Source organism: Watersipora subatra, chromosome 3 (assembly GCF_963576615.1).
Source record: "Watersipora subatra chromosome 3, tzWatSuba1.1, whole genome shotgun sequence".
NCBI classification, from domain to species: domain Eukaryota; kingdom Metazoa; phylum Bryozoa; class Gymnolaemata; order Cheilostomatida; family Watersiporidae; genus Watersipora; species Watersipora subatra.
Genome location: NC_088710.1, coordinates 41,875,513 through 41,894,689, shown reverse-complemented (window position 1 = coordinate 41,894,689; position 19,177 = coordinate 41,875,513). Strand labels below are relative to the sequence as shown.

The following is a 19,177-nucleotide window of genomic DNA, read 5'->3' as shown; positions in this document are numbered from 1 at the left end:
GTTTGAGTGTTTGAGGTGTGTGGGGCTGATGCTGAGAAGTACCAGAAGCTTAAGTGTCAGAGGTATAACAATTCTTTTTAGGTATTTGCCGCCTGAGTGCTTCGTAGTTGGCAAGCTCCCTCCAAAGATTTCTAGTAAAGTAGATGTGTGGAGTGTCGGAGTCATCTTCTATCAGTGTCTCTACGGCAAGAAACCTTTTGGTCACAATCTTAGTCAAGCGGCCATACTGGAGGAGAATACGATACTCAATGCTAGACAAGTAGAATTTCCCAACAAACCTCCAGTGTGCTCAGAGGCTAAGGTAAGTGTCACCTCCAACAAACCTCCAGTGTGCTCAGCGGCTAAGGTAAGTCTCACCTTCAACGAACCTTCAGCGTGTTCAGAGGCTAAGGTAAGTCTTACCTCCAACACACCTTCAGTACGCTCAGAGGCTAAGGTAAGTCTTACCTCCAACACACCTTCAGTACGCTCAGAGGCTAAGGTAAGCCTCACTCTCAACAAACTTTCAGTACGCTCAATGGGTAAGGTAAACCTCAATAATTTCATCATTCATTGTATCACATTTTTTCTTTAAAAAAAATAGAATATTTTAGATTATTTTGATTATGGTAGACACTATGGTTGCATTCCTTCATTCAAAATATTTTTTTAGTTTTATCTTGTGGTGGTGGAAGTTTCATTCATACTGTGAAAGCATTCTCCCTTTCATTCCCAAGGTCTGGAGCCACACTATTGGCTAAAGCTTTTCCAAAAAACACATTGTTCTGATAGACACAACTGTTATTTGTACCGAGTTCACATCTCGGTTTAAGGGTCTTTTCAGCAAATGAACAAGGTTAAAGCACTGATCGAGAAATAGAGTGACTGTTGCTTTGATAATAACGGATATTCAGTCAAATTTTAAAAACAGTTGTCATCTCAAGAAAGTAACGTCATCAATCCGGTTATTTCGTTCTCTATTTCTGCTTGGTTCTATTCTGAGCAGACAAGCAGTGTGAAATATTGTTAGCAAAAAATAAAGTTAATTTTCCTTCTACTAATGACATGTCAATAAAACTTGAGAATGAGTTGTGGCTGACAAACCAAATTTAGCTTGACTTGAGCTGTCTTAGTTCAACCTTTTTGGCTTGGGCAGTTACTTTCCAAGTCAAAATCTCCAGCTACTTGTACTTAGGCATTATAGTTCTCCCCTCCCTATAGTGTCAGCACTATCTATTTCTCTCAACCTTGACCTATAGTGTCAGCACTCTATTTCTCTTAACCTTGACCTTTAGTGTCAGTATTATACAGTTCTCTTATCCTTGACCTTTAGTATCATTGTTATACAGTTCTCTTAACCCTGACCTTTAGTATCAGTGTTATACAGTTCTCTTAACCTTGACCTTTAGTGTCAGTGTTATACAGTTCTCTTAACCTTGACCTTTAGTATTAGTGTTATACAGTTCTCTTAACCCTGACCTTTAGTATCATTGTTATACAGTTCTCTCAACATTGACCTTTAGTGTCAGTGTTATACAGCTCTCTTAACCCTGACCTTTAGTATGTGTTATACAGTTCTCTTAACCTTGACCTTTAGTGTCAGTGTTATACAGTTCTCTTAACCTTTAGTGCCAGTGTTATACAGTTCTCTTAACCTTGACCTTTAATTACATTGTTCTATTTTCGTTGGATTTTTTAGAATTTTATCCGTCAGTGTTTGCAATACCGAAAAGAGGAGCGACCCGATGTGATCATGCTTTCTCATTCTGACTATCTTAAGGCCAATGCAATGAAAGACAAAAAAGGGTCAGTTGTGAATCATTTGACATGGATAATTGTCTAACCTGCCCAGATGTTTTGTAATTCTATTAAGTGTAATTTTAAAGGTATGTATTGGGACCGCAGCTGGCTGGCTGTGCAAAAGTAAAACACATCGGAGTACTTGAAACAGATGCATGCGCTATGAAGTCATTTGTAGTGTCATAGAGGATATTATTAAGCTACATGAAGTTATGTTCTAAAAGCACACTAAATTGTTAACAGATTAATTAGTTTTATATTTAGTGATGTTGTGAGCGCCAGCGGCAAGGCTAAATTTCTTAATTTGCTGCTTATTGAGGTGTTGTATGTCAAAACTTGCTCAGTATAACCAGCGCTATTAGAAGTCGCAGTGTGTTTGGTGTAACATTTGTGCTCTAAATGTGTACATGTACATTATCTCTCCATTCTAATACGTAGTGGAACTTTTTCAGTGTGTACAACAACTACCGTGCTTGTCATCGCTGGGCAAGTTCATAGCTTGTAGCAACTATACTCAACTATACTCGGAATAGATTACCATGTTGGTTTTACTAATGAGCTGTTTTATTTTTAGGTAGGCTACAGATGCTCATTATGATAGCCACAAATTCATGATAGCCGATTCGTAGCAAAATAACCTCATGTAAAGGCTAAATACATGTACAGGCTTGTCTTGTGGCTAATTATACATTACAGTATAATTTCAAGGCATTGTCTCGCAATTGCATGTTCACGGTAATTATGGTGTGCGGCATTGCCTAAGGTAATTACGGTGGGAGGCATTGCCCAAGGTAATTACGGTGTAAGGCATTGCCTAAGGTAATTACGGTGTAAGGCATTGCCTAAGGTAATTACGGTGTAAGGCATTGCCTAAGGTAATTACAGTGGGAGGCATTGCCTAAGGTAATTACGGTGTAAGGCATTGCCTAAGGTAGTTATGGTGTAAGGCATTGCCTGAGGTAATTACGGTGTAAGGCATTGTCCAAGATAATTACGGTGTGAGGCATTGCCCAAGGTGATTACGGTGTGAGGCATTGCTCAAGGTAATTACGGTGTAAGGCATTGCCTGAGGTAATTACGGTGTAAGGCATTGCCCAAGGTAATTACGGTGTGAGGCATTGCCAGAGGTAATTACGGTGTGAGGCATTGTCTAGGGTAATTACGGTGTGAGGCATTGCCTAAGGTAATTACGGTGTGAGGCATTGCCTAAGGTAATTACGGTGTAAGGCATTGCCTAAGGTAATTACGGTGTAAGGCATTGCTCAAGGTAATTACGGTGTAAGGCATTGCCCAAGGTAATTACAGTGGGAGGCATTGCCTAAGGTAATTACTGTGTAAGGCATTGCCCAAGGTAATTATGTTGTAAGGCATTGCCTAAGGTAATTACGGTGTAAGGCATTGCCCAAGGTAATTACGGTGTAAGGCATTGCCCAAGGTAATTACGGTGTAAGGCATTGCTTAAAGCAGGGGTGTCAAACTCATTTTCATCGAGGGCCACATCAGCGTAATGACTGTCCTCAAAGGGCCAGATGTAACTTATAATTGTAGTGAAATGTAATTGAATAATGTAAAATAACTTAAACTAGTCTTTGATATTAAATAACTCTGATTTTATTACTTAAAGTTGCAAACAGAACAATTGCACAGCAAAACATGCAGAACACTTGTTTTCGAAAATAATCAGAAAAATGACACAATACCCATTAACATGGGCATACTTTCAGTAAAATCAAAAGATGTGAGCTGCTAAGAACAGAAATTTGTTTGCATACACACCTTAAACCTGCAAACACTAAATAATTGCAACAGCAGCAACGCCAAATCAATATGTAAGCAGCAAAAAATCAAAAAAACTATTTGCTGAAACAAAGTTAGACTTGCACCAAAGAAATTGCAAAATATAGTGTTTGACTAAAATTACTTATTTATTACATACAATACAAAATTATGAATATTATTTATACATGTACAGTTAGTCATAAACATGAAAATCACGAAAGTATAATTTCGACTTATACCTCGCGAGTATTATCCTTCAAAGCATAGCAAATCTACATCCCAATGTAACTCAAATAAACTGTCATGAACATGTTTCAAACAATAAAAATATGTTTAGTAACTCTGTTCTTGACTTTTCCGACTTCAGGGGCAGTTCTAAGAATCAATATGATCCTATCGAGATTGAATGATCATTTTAGTCTGGCTACGGCTGACAGCCGAAAAAGTGCGTTTTTATTCGAGCATAACGATTCAAATCGACAAAATTAAAAGTTAGTAAAAACTTTGAAACATTAAAAATAATGTTTCTATTCGATTTATGCAATCTTTCACTGTCTTACCCCTTCTGAATCTGCATATTTACTTCTGGAGTTGAAAAAATTGATCACGAACGATAAATTTTCAAGTGATCGCGATGATTTTTGGTTTAGCTAGATGTCGAAATGGGTGTAGTGTTTTAGTTATAACTTTTGCCAAAGAGATCATTGAGGCATATTTGTACGTGTGTTTGATTAGCCAGGAAATTTTTTTCTGACCAATCAAAATTATTCATAGGTAATGTAAAAATAACAATACACGGAATAGATTAATTTCAAAAGCAAGATAACTCGCGTTGGTGTGCCTAGCAACGTTATAAATACCGGAGTTAACCCTGTCTAGTGTGAATGAGTAGTTAAGCTCTCACGGGCCACATAAAATGAGGTGGCGGGCCACATAAAATGAGGTGGCGGGCCACATGTGGCCCGCGGGCCATGTGTTTGACACCTGTGGCTTAAAGGTTGACTTGCAACAAAATACGCACTACAGTTAGTTGGTATCAAAAGGTTCACCATGTTTTATTCTGCTGTGTTGCAGGTTCAAAATATGTAAAAATGTGATTACAAGCTCATAAAAGCTCAAAAACGAACAGTTACAAAAAACGGTCGTAGGTTGGAATCCCTTTATGTCGATGACGTACTCGACTTGGTTATTGTTTTGACACGTGATGTTATCACGTGAAATCAAAGGCTCAATATAAAACGTCTCGTAGCACTAGTTTGACAAACACTTCGGGTTCTAGCGGAAGCCCTTATTAAATGTAGGTGTTCGCTGCTTTACAGTTTCGTTTCAGCTTGGTCTAATCATCTCGTCGTAATCCGATCATGTGAACAATTTCTGCAACATTTTTCGACCATCACATGTGACCAACAGGCTCCTCGTGGTTATCAGATGATGATATGCACCCCGCTCGAGCTGAGGTTGAAAAATTAATTTAATTTTTAGGCTAGGTTTTGAGATATTAGTGCTCAAAGTGACAGCATTACAATGATGATGAAATAGAAGCGTAAGGACAATAGACATGGTTTTATTGAATGCATGAAGTACATCTGTGCAAATATCTCGACAAATGAGATTGCATGAAAGTGTAAACAGGAGCACATCGTGTTCAACTACGTCCCATTTGAGCCATTTTGAGAGGGATTCCAACCGACGGCATTTTCATTATGGCTGCGATTAACTGTTTGTTTTTGAGCTTTAAAGAGCTTGTAATCACGTTTCCACATAATTTGAACCTACAACACAGCAGAGTAAGAAAGACCGGGTGAACCTTTTGATAACTGCAATGTGTATTTTTTGCAAGTCAACCTTTAATGGTCTGTATAAGGTTTTGGATCACCACTTTCCAATATTGATAAGTAAACGGCCATGTTTCAAAATATTTAGGCATGTTTTCAGTATTGGTGAATCCAGTTTAACATACACAGACACTCACCGGATGTACACTCACCGGATGAACTCGTGTAAGGACATTTGGTTAACTAGCTGTCTCTCACATCGACTATTTTATACCTTTTTTGAAGCTCTCGACTAGTTTCTTTTCAAACACATGTTGTAAATTTGTTTTATAATACTTCAGGGTGGCTGCAGATTCACCTATGCATGGTTTCTCTGGAGGGGCTGGACTCTAGGATGCAACTGTCTGGATATATGGTGATATTTTGTGCAAAGTCAGAGACCTTCTAGGCTAACATGTCTGCCATAAGGAAAGAATGCTGATTGTCTTTTTTGGGCTAGTCATGATTCGTAACAGCTCCAATACTTCCATCTTACCATCTGATGACGGAAATGTAATTTCTAGTCGTGATGCTGGAAGTCACGGCATTTTGAGTGATTTTATTCAAATGTATTTGTTTGAATTGGAAACCCTAGTTAGATATTGGATTTTGAACCGCCATGAGATATTTTTGTATTGATATGCTGGAAGTACATTCTCTAAGAATAGTGAGGTTTTCAAATGTTCTAAACTTAATTTTTTGGGCAGCTTTTTATTTTTATATAAAAAGTTTCCGTGTCAAGCTATTTAGGTTCTTATGACATCCAGAGCAGGCAAGTAGCTATCTGTTGTGCTCTGTTTTTATAACAATTTGATAAGCCAATCAGTGTTCAACAGCAGCTTGTACTTTTATTGCCAGTACCTGTTGTAATATTTTTTTCGAAATAGCAAGAAAATGGCATATTTTCATTGCGAGCTATCATTGACTGTCAAATGAATTTAGCTTACACCTCGCGGCAGGAATAGTCTGAGGCTAGCTTGTCTGGTGCGTGTGTCAGCGTGTTCATTGTGTTTGACAGCACCCCAATTTTTGAGTCAGCACAGGCACACATTCTTTTTGGTAATTTTATGTCCCTGTTGTAACAGCAACATCATTTTTAAATCATTGTGTATGATTAGTTAAATAATTTGTAAATAAGAATGTTTTAGATAATGTAAAAGAACCTCAGTAGGTTATTGACTCATCAAGGATCTAGCAATCAAATGCAGAACAATTAGCGGTGAAACTACAAATTAGTTTCGACTGTCATCTTATGCGTAGTATAGTATCTTGTTTCTGTAGCACATTTCTGGCCCCCTGTGTTGGTACAAAAACTGGAAGCTTACTGTTAGTCTAGCCTGCAGTGCAATATGAGTTGCATCTTATTGCCTTACTTGTTCCAAATAACTAGAGCCCTTCTATTCTCTCAACTACTTAATGGTGTGTCTGTGTCTATTAGTCCTACATTTCATACCTTGCTCTTCTTCTGTCTCACATATCTGAGGAATTGTTAATACTTTAATAATGATAATAGAAGTTTGGAGAGATTGAATGCTCATCGTATGCCTGAAAGCATATACGCTGTAGTCTCTTATGAAAACTATCAAAATCAGTGCAAATATTTGAACAAGACTGAAGAATGTAAATAATCATATTGATGTAAGGTTGACAAGCATTAGCTAGGTTATAAGGGAGAATATATACTCACTCGCTGACAATGTAGAACAAGGCCTGAAATAATATAAATATCTGAGTGTTTCAGATAATTATATTCTTCTTTTTGTATTAACCGTTGTTTCTTTGTCTCATCGATTACTCAGCATATTGCTTTTTGAAAAACTAAAAACATGAAAGAATAGTCCATTGACCTCCATTGTTCAGAATATTAATTATGACTACACAATGTATTCCTATATTACATCTTGTAAGCAGTTGTACGCATTCAGTTATGTTCTAGACAGACAGATACATTACACAAAGTGATAGGTAAGTTAACATGATAGCAAATACCTTGGGTAACAGGTAATTAACTATAAATAAATGTGTATAGGTTACTACTTACTACTACAGACATTGCTATATTACTAGCTGCAGTATTAGGAGTGGTTACGACAGGAAGCGATATAAACAGTGATAAATTACTGTTTATATCGCTTCCTAAGCGATATATACTATATATCGCTTAGGAAGCGATATATATCGCTTATATATACTATACGATATAAGTCTAGTAATACTAGGAGAAGAGTGGTGATCAAAACATCCTTCAATGCAATTTTAAAACCAGCACGATACACTTTACTTTGATTACTGTGTGAATCACAGCAGGGCAAAAAATTTATTATTACAAAATGTGGAGGCAATTACTGTGCTTCGCTGTTGTGGCATTAGCAACGCTCTGTACCTTCACTGATACACAAGAATTTGAACCAAAGCCTTACTTTTTATATGGAGACGATTGTTGGCCTTCAAAAGAAGTCTTTGACCAACTTCAGGCTGACCACCCAACAATGAATATTATTCGTAAAGGTATGTAAAATGAAGGGTTTGTAGATTTATACACTGGCTTTCATATTATTCATAGAGGTATGTAAAATAAAGGGTTTGTAGATTGATACACTATGGCTTTCATATTATTCATAGAGGTATGTAAAATAAAGGGTTTGTAGATTGATACACTATGGCTTTCATATTATTCATAGAGGTATGTAAAATGAAGGGTTTGTAGATTGATACACTATGGCCTTTGTATTATTCATAGAGGTATGTAAAATAAAGGGTTTGTAGATTGATACACTATGGCTTTCATATTATTCATAGAGGTATGTAAAATAAAGAGTTAGTAGACTTATACACTGGCCTTTGTATTATTCATAGAGGTATGTAAAATAAAGGGTTTATATATTTATACACTATGGCTTTCATATTATTCATAGAGGTATGTAAAATAAAGGATTTGTAGATTGATACACTATGGCCTTTGTATTATTCATAGAGGTATGTAAAATAAAGGGTTTATATATTTATACACTATGGCTTTCATATTATTCATAGAGGTATGTAAAATAAAGGGTTTGTAGATTTATACACTATGGCTTTCATATTATTCATAGAGGTATGTAAAATATAGGGTTTGTAGATTTATACACTATGGCATTTATATTATTCATAGAGGTATGTAAAATAAAAGGTTTGTAGATTTATACACTATGACTCATATTATTTATAGAGGTAAGTAAATTAAAGGGTTTGTGGGTTTACACACTATGGCTTTCATATTATATATAGAGATATGTAAAATAAAGGGTTAATAGATTTATACACATTGACCTTTATATTGTTAGCATACCCAACATATTGCCCAGTTCTTACTTTAACTCGCAAGTTATTGTTTTTGTAGCGGTAGTTGGAGTCGTGTCAAAATTGGTTGTGATTTGAATATTTGAAATGAATCTCCTTCGCAGTGATTCGAGGCACTAATTATGTGAGTCGGATAAATGCAAAAATGAATTAGGATTTGATTTAAAAACGAGATTTAATATACAAGTCAAATTATTAACGTTTCAAGATTTTTCATGGTTTGCGTCCTCATTTTTTACGTGACAATTACAGGTTCTCAACTCATTTCAACTTACTTGATGTGAACAAATTGCAAACAATCACTAACAACCATTTTGAAAATTTCGTTTTTGTGTAAAAATACATGCTTGCTACATGAACTATACCAAACGCATCAATAAATACAGTGCGAGAAAAGTCAAAACTTCCTTGGTTATTTATCTATATTAATAAGTGTGTGGGATAAGTGTGGTGTGTGTGCCGTGTGTGATGCATGCGGTGTGTGTGTGTGTGCGTGCGTGCGTGCGTGCGTGTGTGCTGTGTGTGATGCATGCGGTGTGTGTGTGTGTGCGTGCGTGCGGGTGGGTGGGTGGGTGTGGTGTGTGTGGCATGTGTGATGTGTATGATGCACTTAGTGTGCGTAGGGTGCTTACTGTGTGCACCGTATGTAGTATGTATGGTGTGTGTAGTGTGTATGGCTTGTGCTGGAACATAAAAATGTATGGTGTGTGTGTGCGCGCGCACATGTGATGTGTGCCTGGTTGTGCAATGATTAGTGTGTGTTCTGTGTGGTGTGGGCAGAGGGGCAAGGGTGGCACAAGTTTGCTGATGCGAGGTCGCAGGAACGGCAGGGTGAGATGGTGCAGAGGTACGGCGGTGGCAGTGTACAGCTGCAGGGGTGCAGGCAATACAGGGCTGCGGAAATGCGGCGGTGTTGAGGTCTGAAGTGTGCGGAGTGTGTGGGGTGAGCGAGATGTACGAGCTGTGTGGAGTGTGTAAAGTGTATAGTGTGTGTGCAAGTTTCTATATTTTTTTGTCGATTTCATCCCAACTCAGCATGCATAAGCTCAGTGCCTTCCATAGTTTGTAAGAGGTATCTGGTTCGTAAGAGATATCTGGTTTGTAAGAGGTATCTGGTTTGTAAGAGGTATCTGGTTTGTAAGAGGTATTTGGTTCGTAAGAGGTATCTGGTTCGTAAGAGGTATCTGGTTCGTAAGATGTATCTGGTTCGTAAGATGTATCTGGTTCGTAAGAGGTGTCTGGTTTGCAAAAGGTATCTGGTTTGTAAGAGGTATCCGGTTCGTAAGAGGTATCTGGTTTGTCAGAGGTATCTGGTTCGTAAGAGGTATCTGGTTCGTTAGAGGTATCTGGTTTGTAAGAGATATCTGGTTCGTTAGAGGTATCTGGTTCGTAAGAGGTACCTGGTTCGTAAGAGGTATCTCGTTCGTTAGAGGTATCTGGTTTGTAAGAGGTATCTGGTTTCAAAACTCTATCTGGTTTCTGAGAGCCAGCCTCTTTAGGTTAGAAGGCACCCTGAAAATAGCAGTTTTTTTCAAAAAAAATCATTTTCAAGAAAAGCATGTTTCCTATATAATTCATGTGTGCTCTTTCCATTGCTGCCTCTAAAAAGTATGTCAAACTACTTTAAAACACCCATAACTTGGACTGAATGTTGGCCACTTCCAGAGACAATATGCCCGAGATATTGATTGCTGCCAGGTGGTACGTGGAAACAAGGCAGCTGAACTTTTGGTAGTTGCTGCTAGGAAGACAAACAGAAGGTCAGCTGCCCCAGATGATAATACATATTCAAGTGGAGGGTTTTAATAATACATATTCAAGTGGAGGGTTTTAAAAGTGTATGAGATGTATCCATGACAATCCAGCTGCCCATAACTATAAATAAATCATTCGTTTTCTATTCCCAAACTTTAGGCAACGTTTTCTCATTACTTGCTTTTTGTCAGTGTTTTCAATCTTTAAAACGCTGTCATTTTGTCAATGTTAAAGATATCGACTTGGAATTTTGTATGGCTATTCTTTGAAACCTAACTGATGTATTTATGGTCTTAGGTTTTTTGTTCTCTGAGTAGGGGAACCAACCTACGATCCAAACTCCAACCTGATTTCGCATATATGACTTTTTGTCTCTTTTTAACTGAATAAAAGTTGTAATTGAAAATTCTGCTCCCACATTATCATGATACACACTGTTTGGCACAATAATAACCACTTTTAAAGTGGATACACTGAGACTTTCATTCAGATATTTTGCATGAGAAACATAAATTTGAAACCACATTCTGATTCACAAAATGAGAACCGTTTGTCTGGTAAACAAACCAAGTATACCATTGGATTTGTCTCAAAAAACTACCCCAGAATATGGCCTTTTCAAGTTTGTTACACTATATATAGAGGGGAGGTCTCTCCGAGGGTGCCTTTTAACCTACACTCTACTGTCTGTTAGGTCATTATTATTTGCTGGAATTTATTGCTGTCTTCTTTGATAATAATGCTAGCTAATTAGCGATCAGATAATGTAACTGTCATTTTTGTTAAAATTTCTCCATGCTTCCCTACTGTATTATTTATAGTATGCCATCATGCATTATGGAGCTGTGAGAACCAGGCATCCTTTGACAAATTGAAAGATAAGGCTGATGATCTGTCTGAATACCTACTAACAGGACCGTGGACTACTACAGAGTATCTAACCTACTATGACTATGCTAGAACTCTGGACAATGTGACCCATCAGAGTGTGGTAAGGGCTTCTTCTCATCTCACTATTCTTGATCAGTAGAAATCATGTGAACCTTGCCTAATTAAATTGTGACTTTTTTGACATGTTCTACCGGAGTAAGATAACTCCAATGCTATATACAAGACTTATAGTATACTAGCAGTACCACCCGGCGTTGCCTGAGTAATAAAAAGTTTTTGGACAAAAAATTGATTTACCCTTAACATATAACAACATTTACCATTCTAACTTTCAAACTGCATATCATGAGAGATGTGTTTTCTGTAGTTGAAATAAATTATGAGAGAAAATAAAAACAACTGTAAAAGTTTTCAAACTTTGTCAAACTGTAACTTCCAAACTTTATATCATGAGGGAATGATTTTGTGCAGAACAAGTTCTTTTCTTTTGGAGGTATTAGACAATGTGTAACTTCTGAGAATACATGTATTTAACAGATCAATAAAATATATGACAGAATATGGTAGTATTTTGGGGTTGAAATTTAATTAGAACAATGTCTGCCAAAAATGGTTGAATGAAAAATTAATATTAATAATAATAGTTGGAAACTAACTAAGTAATAATAGGTAACAGTGATAGGACACTGAATAATGGTTAAACTTCAAACAGATATTAAACTCAAATTATGTTTAAAAAATGCAAGTTGCAATAAAAATGATAATGTAACAAACTTTAAAAACTTAAATTATAAACTTCAAAAGTTATACAAAGTTTATAAATGTAACAAGAGAATGTAAATCTACCTATATATATATTTCTCAAAGTATGTAAATGTATGTAAATATAAGAGTGAGGAATAACTGATACTAACAATAAATCTTACAAATAATCTTACATTAATCTTACAAATGATGGTTGCAAAATGTGAAAATAATTACGAATTACTAATTGGTTAGGTTTAGAAGGAAAGCTGTGTAAGCTAATACACAAAGTGAGAACTGATAGAATTTCAAAATTTCAAAAAACTTTCAAAATTTTGAAAATTAACGAACGAAACATTCGGCTGTTGAGGAAAGGAAATAGCGCTTGTTACTATACTATATCGCTATTAAAATAAAAGCTAATTAACAAAATGAATAACTTTTAAAAAAATAAAAACAACTGTAAAAGTTTTCAAAATTTTTCAAACAGCTGTAACTTTCAAACTTCGTATGATGAGGAAAAGGTTTTCAAACCACTGTAAATTTAAAAGTTCATACCTTTCAGTGACGTATAGCTTTTAATAACGGACAGTTCAACCTATTCTAGCAAAACTGTTCTAGGGTTGCTAACCGAGTTTTTCGAGATCCGAAACAATTTTCCCCAATAAAATAAAATTAAGTAGGTTTTAATCCGTTCCAAGATAAGGAAAAACTTGAGTAAATTTTGAGATATACTATAGGTAAAGTATGTTTTCAACATTTTACACTATAAGCTGTACTGTATACTGCATACTATAAATAGAAATGGGTATATAATTATAGATCATGTTTAATTTTCATAAAATGTTATATATTTATGATGATGGAAAAAGAAAGCAAAAGTAAACATTTCATACGTTTGGCTTTTAAAACATCCAAAGCATTAAAGGTTAAAATACAATACTAAAAAATATACAACAGATAATTACATCAAATATCGTAGGAAAAAGAAAATATAAACAGCAATGGTCTGTTTACTTTACATTTTTAAAGGAGACTCATCCTCAAATACAATTTAGGGCAACTTAAAGGGTTAACTCCCTAGCAAATTTTTTCGGTAGAGGAGGCGTCGTCCCACATGGTTTCTCTCTTTTTGTAAAGAATTTACGAAGCGTAAAATGCTTATTCGTTTCCAAGCGTTTCCGGAGCTTTGCTAATTGCAATGCCCATGCTCCAGTTTAGTCGAGAACCGAGTTTAGGTTCAAGCTCCGAGGCAAACAAATCTCAAAATCTTTGGTGGAAAACCTAAGGCTAAAATAATTAGCAGGCGCATGCTGTATATTTTATATGAAAACATACAAGATCACTATGGCGTTATAGCCCCAGTGGTAGAGCATCCGGATGAAACCCTTGTCGATGAGAAAGCCGACGTGAGTTCAAATCCATCAGATTGCGGTTAACCAAGGTTTTAAGATCTATAGCCTGAAAACCGACATATATATGCGACACACGACATACGACGACATACTTTGAGAAATATATATATAGATTCAAGACTTACACTTGTACAGGACATATACTTTAACTTTATGGTATATGTGTTGTACATGAGCACGATTAGACTCATTCATAGTGTCAAAATGTCTGGCTCTATATTGTATCTCATACGCAGTCAGTGCCAAACTTACAGTATAGTCTATGAAGACCTAATGAATACCCATACAAACATGTCTGGCTCTATATTGTATCTCATACGCAGTCAGTGCCAAACTTACAGTATAGTCTATGAAGACCTAATAAATACCCATACAAACATATCTGGCTCTATATTGTATCTCATACGCAGCCAGTACCAAACTTACAGTATAGTCTATGAAGACCTAATGAATACCCATACAAACATATCTGGCTCTATATTGTATCTCATACGCAGTCAGTGCCAAACTTACAGTATAGTCTATGAAGACCTAATGAATACCCATACAATTATATCTGGCTCTATATTGTATCTCATATGCAGCCAGTGCCAAACTTACAGTATAGTCTATGAAGACCTAATGAATACCCATACAATTATATCTGGCTCTATATTGTATCTCATATGCAGTCAGTGCCAAACTTACAGTATAGTCTATGAAGACCTAATGAATATCCATACAAACATATCTGGCTCTATATTGTATCTCATATGCAGCCAGTGCCAAACTTACAGTATAGTCTATGAAGACCTAATGAATACCCATACAAACATATCTGGCTCTATATTGTATCTCATACGCAATCAGTGCCAAACTTACAGTATAGTCTATGAAGACCTAATGAATACCCATACAAACATGTCTGGCTCTATATTGTATCTCATATGCAGTCAGTACCAAACTTACAGTATAGTCTATGAAGACCTAATAAATACCCATACAAACATATCTGGCTCTATATTGTATCTCATACGCAGTCAGTGCCAAACTTACAGTATAGTCTATGAAGACCTAATAAATACCCATACAAACATATCTGGCTCTATATTGTATCTCATACGCAGCCAGTACCAAACTTACAGTATAGTCTATGAAGACCTAATGAATACCCATACAAACATGTCTGGCTCTATATTGTATCTCATACGCAGTCAGTGCCAAACTTACAGTATAGTCTATGAAGACCTAATAAATACCCATACAAACATATCTGGCTCTATATTGTATCTCATACGCAGTCAGTGCCAAACTTACAGTACAGTCTATGAAGACCTAATGAATACCCATACAAACATATCTGGCTCTATATTGTATCTCATACGCAGTCAGTGCCAAACTTACAGTATAGTCTATGAAGACCTAATGAATACCCATACAAACATATCTGGCTCTATATTGTATCTCATACGCAGTCAGTGCCAAACTTACAGTATAGTCTATGAAGACCTAATGAATACCCATACAATTATATCTGGCTCTATATTGTATCTCATATGCAGCCAGTGCCAAACTTACAGTATAGTCTATGAAGACCTAATGAATACCCATACAATTATATCTGGCTCTATATTGTATCTCATATGCAGTCAGTGCCAAACTTACAGTATAGTCTATGAAGACCTAATGAATATCCATACAAACATATCTGGCTCTATATTGTATCTCATATGCAATCAGTGCCAAACTTACAGTATACTCTATGAAGACCTAATGAATACCCATACAAACATGTCTGGCTCTATATTGTATCTCATATGCAGTCAGTACCAAACTTACAGTATAGTCTATGAAGACCTAATGAATACCCATACAAACATATCTGGCTCTATATTGTATCTCATATGCAGCCAGTACCAAACTTACAGTATAGTCTATGAAGACCTAATGAATACCCATACAAACATATCTGGCTCTATATTGTATCTCATACGCAGTCAGTGCCAAACTTACAGTATAGTCTATGAAGACCTAATGAATACCCATACAAACATATCTGGCTCTATATTGTATCTCATACGCAGTCAGTGCCAAACTTACAGTATACTCTATGAAGACCTAATGAATACCCATACAAACATGTCTGGCTCTATATTGTATCTCATATGCAGTCAGTGCCAAACTTACAGTATAGTCTATGAAGACCTAATGAATACCCATACAAACATGTCTGGCTCTATATTGTATCTCATACGCAATCAGTGCCAAACTTACAGTATAGTCTATGAAGACCTAATGAATACCCATACAAACATATCTGGCTCTATATTGTATCTCATACGCAATCAGTGCCAAACTTACAGTATAGTCTATGAAGACCTAATGAATACCCATACAAACATATCTGGCTCTATATTGTATCTCATATGCAGTCAGTGCCAAACTTACAGTATAGTCTATGAAGACCTAATGAATACCCATACAAACATATCTGGCTCTATATTGTATCTCATATGCAGTCAGTGCCAAACTTACAGTATAGTCTATGAAGACCTAATGAATACCCATACAAACATATCTGGCTCTATATTGTATCTCATACGCAGTCAGTGCCAAACTTACAGTATACTCTATGAAGACCTAATGAATACCCATACAAACATGTCTGGCTCTATATTGTATCTCATATGCAGTCAGTACCAAACTTACAGTATAGTCTATGAAGACCTAATGAATACCCATACAAACATATCTGGCTCTATATTGTATCTCATATGCAGCCAGTACCAAACTTACAGTATAGTCTATGAAGACCTAATGAATACCCATACAAACATATCTGGCTCTATATTGTATCTCATACGCAATCAGTGCCAAACTTACAGTATAGTCTATGAAGACCTAATGAATACCCATACAAACATATCTGGCTCTATATTGTATCTCATACGCAGTCAGTGCTAAACTTACAGTATAGTCTATGAAGACCTAATGAATACCCATACAAACATGTCTGGCTCTATATTGTATCTCATACGCAGTCAGTGCCAAACTTACAGTATAGTCTATGAAGACCTAATGAATACCCATACAAACATATCTGGCTCTATATTGTATCTCATACGCAGTCAGTGCCAAACTTACAGTATACTCTATGAAGACCTAATAAATACCCATACAAACATGTCTGGCTCTATATTGTATCTCATATGCAGTCAGTGCCAAACTTACAGTATAGTCTATGAAGACCTAATGAATACCTATACTACTGGGTCCAAAGTAATTTTATCTATAAAAAATAATAACAAAAACATGTCGGCAGTTTTGAAGACATTCTATCTTTTTTTTTTATAGATAGATAGAAAATAACACTTGCACTTTTCAAAAATGCTGTTTTTATAGTTTTGTATTTTTATAGAGCTGTTACATTTAAATTGAATGTAACAGCTATTGAATGTAACCCATTGAGTCATCGATTACGTCATCAATTTATTTAACTTTAAATATTATGGTTCATATCTTTTGACATGTTATTATGCTGGTATATTTTATCATGCTAACATATATACGTTACATTATATACATACAATATTTTATTTATTTATGATGATTCTAAAGGACATGGATGGAGTCTTTTTCTTTAAAGATGAGTATTCTGAAGAATACCTGAAAAAGGAAGCAACTTTTCTGGTAGGTGCTTTTTCTGCAAAGAAGACTGTTGGGGCCACTTGGATTCGACTGGGAGGTAAGTCTATCCGCCTTTGGCAAGTCTTCTTGGCAGCATATCAAAGAACTTCTTTGGATGTTTGGTAAACTTGAAAATTTCTGTGAAAGTTCTCAATTTTCATGCTGTCTGTCTTCATTGGTCTATGTAACTGTGTCTTGTGAGCTTTACTTTGACGAGGATATCGAATAAAGCGACCTTTTATTAACACTTTTGGATCTTCAGTGAATTACAGAAAAAGCTTATCTACCATCTTTTACAAATTTTATTGCAACGCTTTTCGTAGGAATAATTTATATAACGATTAAGATAAGAATTAGAATGATTATAGAGGATCTTTCAGAAGAAACAATAAAATGAGGATCTTTCAGGTCAGACAATGAATGACAGCAGTGGGGCAACAGCTATCAATCCTCTGTTCAGGAATGCCATGTGGACTGTGGCATATGGGAGTCCATCAGGACTACTCAACAGTAAGCTGTCTTGTAACTAGCTAAGCCTTGAGTACGCCTTGAGTACGTAATTGAGTACGTTATCGAGTATGTTATCGAGCGCGTAATCGAGTGCGTAATCGAGTGCGTAATCGAGTGCGTAATCGAGTACGTAATCGAGTGCGTAATCGAGTTCGTAATCGAGTACGTAATCGAGTGCGTAATCGAGTGCGTAATCAAGTATGTAATCGAGCGCGTAATCGAGTGCGTAATCGAGTTCGTAATCGAGTACGTAATCGAGTGCGTAATCGAGTGCGTAATCGAGTACGTAATCGAGTGCGTAATCGAGTACGTAATCGAGCGCGTAATCGAGTGCGTAATCGAGTACGTAATCGAGTTCGTAATCGAGTGCGTAATCGAGTTCGTAATCGAGTACGTAATCGAGTGCGTAATCGAGTTCGTAATCGAGTACGTAATCGAGTGTGTAATCGAGTGCGTAATCGAGTGCGAAATTGAGTGCGTAATCGAGTACGTAATCGAGTGCGTAATCGAGTACGTAATCGAGTGCGTAATCGAGTACGTAATCGAGCGCGTAATCGAGTGCGTAATCGAGTGCGTAATCGAGTACGTAATCGAGCGCGTAATCGAGTGCGTAATCGAGTGCGTAATCGAGTACGTAATCGAGTATGTAATCGAGTACGTAATCGAGTACGTAATCGAGTATGTAATCGAGTGCGTAATCGAGTACGTAATCGAGTACGTAATCGAGTATGTAATCGAGTGCGTAATCGAGTACGTAATCGAGCGCGTAATCGAGTGCGTAATCGAGTTCGTAATCAAGTACGTAATCGAGTGCGTAATCGAATACGTAATCGAGTGCATAATCGAGTGCGTAATCGAGTACGTAATCGAGTGCGTAATCGAGTACGTAATCGAGCGCGTAATCGAGTGCGTAATCGAGTACGTAATCGAGCGCGTAATCGAGTGCGTAATCGGGTTCGTAATCGAGTACGTAATCGAGTGCGTAATCGAGTACGTAATCGAGTACGTAATCGAGTGCGTAATCGAGTGCGTAATCGAGTATGTAATCGAGCGCGTAATCGAGTGCGTAATCGAGTACGTAATCGAGTGCGTAATCGAGTACGTAATCGAGCGCGTAATCGAGTGCGTAATCGAGTTCGTAATCGAGTACGTAATCGAGCGCGTAATCGAGTACGTAATCGAGTGCGTAATCGAGTGCGTAATCGAGTACGTAATCGAGCGCGTAATCGAGTGCGTAATCGAGTTCGTAATCGAGTACGTAATCGAGTGCGTAATCGAGTTCGTAATCGAGTGCGTAATCGAGTTCGTAATCGAGTGCGTAATCGAGTGCGTAATCGAGTGCGTAATCGAGTGCGTAATCGAGTGCGTAATCGAGTGCGTAATCGAGTGCGTAATCGAGTGCGTAATCGAGTGCGTAATCGAGGGCGTAATCGAGTACGTAATCGAGTGCGTAATCGAGTGCGTAATCGAGCGCGTAATCGAGTG

General features: G+C 36.8%; 2 protein-coding genes and 1 long non-coding RNA gene across 3 annotated transcripts in view; 2 read left to right on the top strand and 1 right to left on the bottom strand.

Annotated features, from left to right (window-relative positions):
• The window catches only part of LOC137391342 (serine/threonine-protein kinase tousled-like 2), a 59,400-nt gene extending 52,907 nt beyond the window's left edge, over positions 1-6,493 (top strand). The window contains exons 19-21 of the mRNA XM_068077786.1: positions 82-301; positions 1,679-1,785; positions 5,675-6,493. Of these exons, the coding sequence (XP_067933887.1) occupies positions 82-301; positions 1,679-1,785; positions 5,675-5,726 (379 nt within the window). The 3' untranslated portion in view covers positions 5,727-6,493. The remainder of the gene's footprint in view (positions 1-81; positions 302-1,678; positions 1,786-5,674) is intronic.
• A 4,800-nt stretch (positions 6,494-11,293) lies between these two features.
• LOC137392137 (uncharacterized) lies at positions 11,294-17,692 on the top strand. The gene is made up of 3 exons (XR_010978216.1): positions 11,294-11,457; positions 17,114-17,240; positions 17,591-17,692. It is a non-coding gene; the product is annotated as an uncharacterized lncRNA (long non-coding RNA).
• A 16-nt stretch (positions 17,693-17,708) lies between these two features.
• Positions 17,709-19,177, bottom strand: part of LOC137390602 (uncharacterized) — a gene marked incomplete at its 5' end in the record, with an annotated part of 1,703 nt that continues 234 nt past the window's right edge. Inside the window, 2 exons of the mRNA XM_068076929.1 lie at positions 17,709-17,718; positions 18,039-18,098. Of these exons, the coding sequence (XP_067933030.1) occupies positions 17,709-17,718; positions 18,039-18,098 (70 nt within the window). The remainder of the gene's footprint in view (positions 17,719-18,038; positions 18,099-19,177) is intronic.